Raw genomic sequence first — 10068 nt, forward strand, 5'->3', positions numbered from 1 at the left:
TTGGATCATCCTTCTCCACACTTTTGGTGTAAAGAAACACACAGGGAGAGATCCGAAGCTCCGAAGCTCTCTGAAACACTAACAAAAACGCTCAGATCCCAACGACGTCGTCGTAGATCCACGATCCAGAATGTCTTCATTCAGCGGCGATGAAACGGCACCGTTCTTCGGCTTCCTCGGCGCTGCCGCGGCCCTCGTTTTCTCCTGTAACCCTAATCCTAACCCTACATTTTATTTACCAATGCATCGTATTTCATCTAGATCGATGTTGTTTTTCTGTTAGGCTTCCGGGAAAAAGGAAATCAGTGATGCGATGAGAACTTGTAATCACTTCCCATCTGTGAAGAAGTTGTAGTTGAGGCTATTCTTTATTTTCTCGAGAACCAAACAAAGTGTTCCTTTTTTCCTGTTTCATTAACTTTTGCACGGAAGTTTTGGGTGGCTGATATCGATTAATTTGGATTTGAATCTTAGATTAATTATTAAAGTTAGCTCGAAAACATATTGTTTACTGCTAAATTGACTTTAATGATAGTATTATTCTAACGTCTCTTAAATCAAGATGTGAAATGTGTAAATATGTGATTTTAAAGCGGTCAATTGAGAGTTGTTGGTGTAGATCGTATTCGGATTATTCATTATATGTAACAAACGCGAAGATTTTAGACTAGTTGGTTTTGATCTTTACGCAGTTTCAATTTTAGATTATTCATTATTCTTAGAACCCATCTAAAATTAGAAAAAAGAAATCTTCATTTTTAATTGTTTAGTGTTCTATAATTAATTTATGGTTTTTGTTGGGTATTAAGGTATGGGAGCTGCTTATGGGACAGCAAAGAGCGGGGTTGGCGTGGCTTCAATGGGTGTGATGAGGCCGGAGCTGGTGATGAAGTCCATTGTTCCTGTTGTTATGGCTGGAGTGTTGGGTATCTACGGCCTTATTATTGCCGTTATCATCAGTACTGGGATCAACCCAAAAGCCAAGTCATATTACCTTTTCGATGGTTATGCACACCTCTCGTCTGGTCTTGCTTGTGGTCTTGCTGGGCTCTCTGCTGGTATGGCGATTGGTATTGTTGGCGATGCTGGAGTTAGGTAGATTTTCTAATCTCTGATATGATTTGGCATGCACATACTTATTTCCTGTTATCATCAATTGTTGTTTACTGAATTGTGGATGGGTCTGGGATTTGGGGTTGGTTTAAAGTTAATTGTTGCTGGATTTGTGTTTTAGTTTTGGACTACTTGTGGATTGGATTTGTTTAGGTAGTTACTATTAGCCTTAGATTTCACTTGTCCTAACTTTGTCCATTGAGTTTGGGTTCTATATATGGTCATCTTTTAGAGTGTGGATTTTAGGACTTGAATTGGATTAATCCTTGTAGTGGTTTTGTCTGGCTGGGGGGTTCATATTCGCTCAACCCTAGACCATTCAGTTGAAAGAATGGGGTAATCATGGGTTAGTGTGTAATGATCTTTTGTGTCTCCTTGCTTTTTCAGTTGGTGCTGAATGTTGCTTTCTTTTCTTGTTGCTTGTGACTTAGATGGAATTTGAAGAACCTCCTCTCATTTCAATCATTGGATTAACATTTTGGCACTCCAAATGTTTATTTACCTCTTTTCAAGTTTAATCGCATTTAGATGATCATAAATAATTTAAGCCAGTTCCAATAGGATGATAGAGGACAGCATTGGCAAGGGCATTTCTTGGCTCTATATTTAGAAAGGTGTTCTCCAGCTCTTCATATCCTTTTTGGACTTGCCCTATACCCTATCATACGACTGCCTATAATGGGCGTGATAGTAATGGTACTTATGTCCATTCTGTTTTGTGAGGATATCTTTATCTTGTGTTCTCGTGATACACCTCAGTTGCTTGGTTCAACGTTTTATTGATTCATCACTTGGAGGAAGTGTGACAATGTTGAGAAAAGAAATGGACTATACTAGGTCATGGTCAGAGATCCATAGGACCTTGTAGAAACATCATATCATAACTAAAAGCATGCTGCTAGCCACATACACAAATAGCTTAATCTACATAAGATTCATTGGCCTTGCACACGGGGATTGAGGCCAACCAACTTAGCCAATGATCGCTTTTTTTTAACAGTCATCTACCTAGGAGCTATTCTAGATCATGACTCACTACTGAAGGATTTTTTGATGATTATTATTGGTTTCTGCTTCACAATACCCATTGGTTGTGATGAGCACCAATCCTTCGGGTCCCTTTTTGGTTCTTTTCAACAGCCAAACCAACAGAGTTTACCATCAAAAATCACTTCAAGGCATTGAACTAGCGCCTCCACTGATTGTTGTCAGTTGATTCTCTATCGATTGATTTGAGCTAGGTTTTGGTTTTGACTTGGCCCATTGTGTTTCGAGCTCAAATGGTTAAGGTTTTAGCTCAAATTTTTTGAGCCCATTTATCAGAGGTATTCAACTTACCTGGATAGCCTGATCTAGTGGTTGCCCAACTCCAACTGGTGGCAGTTGGGCGATTTGGCACAGAGCATGGAAACAAGAAGCTTCATGGCTTTGTAAAGTTTGTAGCGGCAGTGCTGAGAGGTCTTTGTAAGCTATAGGATCTTGGGATGCACATTTCACATATCACACCGATTTGGAGGTGTGAGCAGCACCCTTCACGACCCAAACCTCCAGATCAGCAGTGAGAGACAAGAGTTGAAGAGAGGCAGAGTGGTGACTCTCCACTTTGGATGTTAATGATCAAGCAAAAAAACACGTGTTACTATCCAAAGAAAGAAGATGGGCATGATTATGATTCGATGTGGGTCTTGGAGTTCGATCAAGACCCACATCAAATCATAATCATGCCCATCTGGAACATAGTACATAAAGTAAGTCTCCTTTTTACTTATCAAAAAAAAAGTAAGTCTCCTTTTCAGTGGTGACAAAAATGAAATTATAATCGACACCAAACTTGATCGAAAAATTTGAATAATGGGAATCATCCCCGATATCACTAACCCAATATGGATGTCCTCGGTGACTCATAATCTATTGTCCCATTCCACTAGTTGTGGGGCTCCATTGAGAAAAGCCACCTCCGGAGGCAGGGATTCGGCCACTGATGAATTGAGTGTCAATTTTCGCTTTGTTTTGAAATCCATTCCTAATTTCATACCAGGTAATAGTGTGTCAGTAGGGTAATCGAAGCTTTGCCACAAAACCTTCCTGATAGATCCATCAGGATTCACCTGTTTCACTCTGAAATTGCTAGAATTTTTAATAGTAGCGATGGAGTTTGGAGCTGAGCTATTAGCATTCAACAGGATGGGGCTCCCTCCATCGTGCAGAATCTTTAACACCGTTTGCACCTCTTGTCAGATTTCCACTAACAATAGGTGTGCCTCGGTTAACAAGCCAAATATTGTAATTATGGGGCCTGTACATTATTCCTAAATATGAAACACCATCCGAACCTTGTGAGGTTGGAATTTGCTATTAGTAGAAACAAGCACCCCCTCAGTGAAGAATCGCATTGCTCGGTTTGATGGTGTCTATTACCTGAGCATATGAAAGTTGGCAGCAACACCAACATGAGAAGGAGAGAAATATTGTTGTGAGGCTAGCCATTGTTGCTAGTTGTTTTTTTTGTGTTGATTACAAATATGCTTGCAGAATCTCATGAGCTTTTGAGTCAAATCCGTGGTCTTGGGCACAGGATGCATGAGCTGGTTTATGTTGTTAGCAGAAGAAAAGACAAGGTGCGTGGCAGGCTACGGGACAGTGCATTTGACAGACCAGTGATCCAAGTGTAAGAGAGAGAAGCTCACTGACAAAACAAGGTAGGATGTGTATATATACTCCTACTTCTATACCAGATCTGTAGTATGTGTGTGCTAAGTGGAAAGGATGCAGATAGAAAGAAGAAGAAGAAGAAGAAGTTGAAAGGAAATGTGGAAATGCATTCATAGAGGAAAGGATGCAGAGAGCACACTATTAGTCTGGAAAGGATGCAGATAGAAAGAAGAAGAAGAAGAAGAAGAAGAAGAAGAAGTTGAAAGGAAATGCGGAAATGCATTCATAGAGGAAAGGATGCAGAGAGCACACTATTAGTCTGAAGAAGAAGTTAGAAGAAGAAGTTAGAAGAAGTTAGAAGAAGTAGAAGAAGAAGAAGAAGAAGAAGTTAGAAGAAGAAGAAGAAGAAAGGAAATGCATTCATAGAGGAAAGGATGCAGAGAGCACACTATTAGTCTGAAGAATAACCTCTCTCTATGAAGTTGTCTGTAGAAGAAGAAGAAGAAGAAGAAGAAGAAGAAAGGAAATGCATTCATAGAGGAAAGGATGCAGAGAGCACACTATTAGTCTGAAGAATAACCTCTCTCTATGAAGTTGTCTGTCTACGCTAAGGTTACTCGAGTGCTGAGAAAAGGGAAGGAAAGAAGAAGAAGAAGAAGAAGAAGAAAGGAAATGCATTCATAGAGGAAAGGATGCGGAGAGCACACTATTAGTCTGAAGAATAACCTCTCTCTATGAAGTTGTCTGTCTACGCTAAGGTTACTCGAGTGCTGAGAAAAGGGAAGGAAATGGGCTTATAGGTAAGGTAAGAGCACTCATTTTAGGAAGTATTCGAAACCATTTTGAAAGCTTTCCAAACGTATAGATGAAACAATTGTAGGAAATGGGCTTGTAGGTAAGAGCGCTCATTTTGGTAGTGAGCTTCTCTCTCTTACACATGGATCTCTCATCTGTCAAATGCACTATCCCATAGTCTGCCACGTGCCTTGTCTTTTCTTCTACCAACAACATAAACTAGCTCACGCATCCTGTGCCCAAGACCACGAATTTGACTTAAAAGCTCACGAGATTCTACAAGCATATTTGTAATCAGCACAAAAAAAAAAAAACAACTAGCAACAATGGCTAGCCTCACAACAATATTTCTCTCCTTCTCATGTTGGTGTTGCTGCCAACTTTCATATGCTCAGGTAATAGACACCATCAAACCGAGCAATGCGATTTTTCACTGAGGGGATGCTTGTTTCTACTAATAGCAAATTCCAATTAAGCTCCTCACAAGGTTAGTGGAAATTTGACAAGAGGTGCAAACGGTGTTAAAGATTCTGCACGATGGAGGGAGCCCCATCCTGTTGAATGCTAATAGCTCAGCTCCAAACTCCATCGCTACTATTAAAAATTCTAGCAATTTCAGAGTGAAACAGGTGAATCCTGATGGATCTATCAGGGAGGTTTTGTGACAAAGTTTCGATTATCCTACCGACACACTACTACCTGGTATGAAATTAGGAATTGATTTCAAAACAAAGTGAAAATTGACGCTCAATTTATAAGTAAGTGGCCAAATCCCTGCCTCCGGAGGTTGCTTTTCTCAATGGAGCCCCATAGTTAGTGGAACGGGACAATAGATTATGAGTCACTGAGGACATCCATATTGGGTTAGTGGGATCGAGGATGATTCTCACTTTCCAAATTTTTCGATCAAGTTTGGTGTGGATTATAATTTCATTTTTGTCACCACTGAAAATGAGACTTACTTTATGTACTATGTTCCAGATGGGCATGATTATGATTCGATTTGGGTCTTGATCGAACTCCAAGACCCACATCGAATCATAATCATGTCCATCTTCTTTCGTTGGATAGTAACACGTGTTTTTTTGCTTGATCATCAACCATTGGTGAGGTTGAGCATTGACGTTGCCAGTTTGTTTTTGATGGTGAGGCGACGAGGGAGGCGAGAGAGATAGAAAATCAGAGGGAGAGCCGGTAGGCAAACTGCAGAGAGGCTCAAACCCTAAAAAATAAGAAATTACATGTATGAGTTGCCGTTGATTGGGTCTGTATCCATCAGGTCCCTGACACTCACAACTAACATTGGAGCCAACAAAGTCTTTTTTGTTTTTTTAACCCCTTAACCTACACCAACCTGCCAATCATAAAAAATCAATTGATATCAGTTGGTATTTTTTCTGAATGCATTTACTTTTTCATGCATCTATGGTTCGTTGTGATACATGTTCAGATTTTTCTGTTGGTCCTTGTAGGTCTAACCTCACTTATGGTTTTCCGTGTTTCGTGAGCAAAGAATACCTTTTCTCATAAATAGTAATAATGATATTAATAATATGTAATTTATTCAGCCAAACAAACAATGGAGATGGTGATAATAATTATGATATTAGTCATATCAGTTTCCTCATCTAGTTCATGTTCTGTAGAATTGTAACTGTTTGGATTAATTATGAATTATTTAAGTATATGTGGTCATTAAGGTTGTTATTCTTGAGTGGTATCATTTCTGAATTTATTTCTAGGATTTTTGAGTACCTTTTGAGGATGTCTTTGTTGGGTTTGACCTTATAGTGAAATCAACATAAACACTCTTTGCAAATCTCATATTTGTTTTCCGTTAATTTGTGCCCCCCCTTGAGTAGATGAGTCTGTTTTGCAGAGCCAATGCACAGCAGCCAAAACTTTTTGTTGGAATGATTCTCATTCTCATCTTCGCTGAAGCACTTGCCCTCTATGGCCTTATTGTCGGCATTATCTTGTCTTCTCGAGCTGGCCAGTCCAGAGCAGACTAAGAATGGTGCTGTTACCAAATATTCTTTTACTACTTATTTGTCCACCGGATAGTAATGGCTGGATGGCACTTGGAGGGTTCTGTAGAATTATTCATGTGGAAGTAACTTGCGATCTACCCAGCAATTTGGTGGTATTGTGCTCGTAGAAGTAGGATCGAGTTCCTCTGCCTAATAATAGCTTGTGAAGCTGTACTCTCGTTTGATTTTATCTTATTGATGTATTTTTTTTTCCTTTGCAACTTCCAAGTGGTATAGGATTTATGGTAATGGAAGTGGTGCATGTATGATTTTGTTTAACTATTTCAAATATTTCTGTTTTGATGTTGGCAAGCTTGTATGCAGCTACTTAATTTAGATTGGTTGTCAAATGTTAGATGCAATGGATCTCCTCTTTATAACTAGTGGGCGTTTGGATTGGTTTCTTTTCTTCTGCTTGAAATAAACAAAACAAAACAAAAAAATGTAAGAGCCATTTCCAAATTCAAGTGAGACATCTTTCTCTACGAAATAAATTCGTGGCGGATTGATTGATATCCCCTGAAAGTAGGCCGACCGAAATAGGGATTATAGGATTCATTTACCCTGAACAATTCAAAATGTGGTCAATTAAAAAGCCACAACACATTATGTAAACATGTGTGAAATAAGGAAAATCAACTTTTGTATCAACAAAGACTTAAAAAAAGAAAAAATTAATGATATATATTTATTACCACATCATCATAGTTGTATGGTAGTCATATGAAAGTCTACTGTGTGTATGATTATTTTATTTATTGTTAATTACAATCATTTTACTTATTTGATTCTTTTTTATTTACAAGTATAAAAATAAATGTATTATATATTATATATACACATGTGCGGAGGTAGCTGCGACCACTTGATGAAGAGGAAAGGAGGAGGTTAAAGGATATTATGAAACGTTTAGAGGCGGGGTTATACAGAGCTGCTCATACAAAGGTATTTTAGTTTTTTGTGTCCTTACCTTTATTTAAGCAATTGGTTGTCTTTTGTTTTTTGAGTTTCTATTATATAATACTTGGATTATTCTTGGATGTTCTTACGTCTTATGTGTCAATCCATTATTCCCCTTGTCTAATGTTTGTAAATCCTATCATAGGAGGATTACATGAACCTTGACACTCTAGGGAGCCGCATACATTCTTTGGTTAATCCTCGGAACCATATGGCTATTAAAATCATCATTTGATTAAAATTCAATAATGATCAATCACAAGTTCAATGATAATTTTAATAGCCATATCATTCTTAGAGGAACTCAAGAAAAACACAAGAGAGACTTGTAGTATTACTCTTTTTTATTTGTTCATTGGATTAACATGATACACCTGAGTTGTGCCCATTCTGTTTTGTGAGGATATCTTCATCTTGTGTTCTCTTGATACACCTGAGTTGCTAGGTTCAACGTTTTATTGATTCATCACTTGGAGGAAGTTTGACAATGTTGACAAAAAGAAAGGCCTTTGTAAGCAATTTGCTTAATCTATGGTTCGTTGTGATATATGTTCAGATTTTTTCTGATGTTCCCAGTAGTTCTAACCTCACTCGCAGTTTTCTGTGCTTTTTGAGCAAGGAATACCTTTTCTCATAAACAGTAATAATGATATTAATAACAAGTAATTTATCCAGCCCCGAAACAGTGATGGCATAGGCGACTATGAATTTTCATGCATCAAAACTTGGACGGAAAACTCTCAAAGGGATATATTTTGAATTTGCGAAAACTCATGCATCAAAAATTGAAAATTAAAAAGTAGGGGTGTGAAGTAAAATCTCATGGTTACAGAGGGATTTATCATATATTTACCATTTAAATAAAGAAATAATAAAGAAATATTTAAATAATATAGAGAAAAAACAAATAATCGAATATATAGTACTTTTTAAAACCCATTAGCTAAAATAGATAGTATATTTTAATTAATCATTTTGCATATAAAAAATGCACAAGCCATTGGGAGTGGGTTTTCCACATTGTTATTTCATTAAACCTAAATGTTATCCATGATTTTATATTACTTGATGACAAAAAATACATCAAGCTCGATCTTATGCTAGAACAACTCTCTTGTTGCTTCATTTGAAAAAAAAAAAAAAATGCAAAGTGTGTGGCACGTGTGCAACATTTTCCGTTCATTTTCTGATCTGAAGTTTTTATGCTTCATTTCGCCAAAAAAATTACACCATTGGAAGCACAATTCAACCACGTGAATTCTTCAAAGCAATAACAAAATCAGATCAGAAGTTTCAAATCCTACTTATCTACAAATACCCATATGATCAGCATTTTTGACTATCCAAGGATGCTCCATGATCTTCTGAAGAGAGAGCCTTTTTGAGGAGGCCTTCACTAGAAGCTGCACATATTTTCACATTATGTATTCAGAAAGGCAACTAAACCTATTAACTGACAGCATTAGTTTACACCCAGATATCAACATAAAAACAATCATTAACAAACATACTCGAAGAATGAGATCTTTGGCTTCTGCAGAAACACAAGTGGTGGAAGGGAAGCTCAGGTCAACCTTCATTATCCTGGTACAGCCAAACAAAATTAACTACCTACATATAACACAGTTCATGATAACAATTTCTTTCATCCACACTAAACACAGTAAACCAATTATCCGTACCTTACCTTCTAAAGGTATCCCTTTGACTCTCAACCTCAAATGGAGGGACACCATATAGGAACTCATAACAAAGGATACCCAAAGTCCAGTTATCAACTGCGTAATCATGAGCTTTGTTCTCCACCATTTCTGGTGCTATATAATCCAAAGTTCCACATATAGTGTGTCTCTTGCTTCTTGACTGTACAGACCATCCAAAGTCTGCAATTTTTAGTTGACCCTACGGATATAATTTAACTAGGTTAAACGAAACATCTGTAATATGTTTAGTACTTCCTCAACAATAATATTGCCAATGCAGGTTTATTAAAAATATTTGAAATTCCAATAATTGACAAGTTTCTATCATATAAATGTAAAAATCTAAGAAGAAAATATGCCTCTTCTAAGCTTCTTAAGAAGATAATTGTCATCGGAAGGTGGTCAACAAGCTAACACTAATTCAACTAAGATTAAAACTTAGTTAGAGTTAAGTTGGAAGCTGGTCAATAGCAATACAGCTTGAGGTTGAGCACTAGCACCTGAGGATTCTCTGGAAACTGTTATTCAAGTACAAAAAGGAAACCGAACTTAAAAGAAGAGAGAAAGAGAGTTAAAAACATTGTTCTGTTCATAAGCTCAAGTGCGTCCAACCTGCATTCATGATCAGCTCGACCATTTCTGCAAATAATATCTAAAAACAAAATTCTCCCTTACATAAATTGCTTTGAATGGAAAAATTATTTTCCGCTTTGAATTGTGCATGACAAAGCTACATCCAAATAGTCCATAGTGCTGTATTTATTGTGTAAATAAGTCGCTGCTTTTTTTCGCGCGGGGGGTTGGGGGGGGGGGGG

At 37.5% G+C, this 10068-nt stretch overlaps 2 protein-coding genes across 3 annotated transcripts in view; one reads left to right on the forward strand and one right to left on the reverse strand.

Annotated features, from left to right (window-relative positions):
- LOC132179428 (V-type proton ATPase 16 kDa proteolipid subunit) lies at positions 1–6926 on the forward strand. Its single transcript, XM_059592160.1, has 3 exons — positions 1–206; positions 810–1095; positions 6440–6926. The coding sequence occupies exons 1-3, from the start codon at positions 131–133 to the stop codon at positions 6570–6572; spliced, it is 495 nt and encodes a 164-aa protein (XP_059448143.1). The 5' UTR covers positions 1–130; the 3' UTR covers positions 6573–6926.
- A 1786-nt stretch (positions 6927–8712) lies between these two features.
- Positions 8713–10068, reverse strand: part of LOC132167434 (serine/threonine-protein kinase Aurora-3-like) — a 2699-nt gene continuing 1343 nt past the window's right edge. For both annotated transcript variants that reach the window (XM_059578404.1, XM_059578403.1), the window contains exons 4-6: positions 9238–9452; positions 9062–9134; positions 8713–8953 (exon numbers count right to left, since the gene is read on the reverse strand). In XM_059578404.1, coding sequence (XP_059434387.1) covers positions 8855–8953; positions 9062–9134; positions 9238–9452 — 387 coding nt within the window. In that variant the 3' untranslated portion in view covers positions 8713–8854. The remainder of the gene's footprint in view (positions 8954–9061; positions 9135–9237; positions 9453–10068) is intronic.

The sequence above is a fragment of the Corylus avellana genome, chromosome ca1 (genome assembly GCF_901000735.1).
Source record: "Corylus avellana chromosome ca1, CavTom2PMs-1.0".
NCBI lineage: Eukaryota > Viridiplantae > Streptophyta > Magnoliopsida > Fagales > Betulaceae > Corylus > Corylus avellana.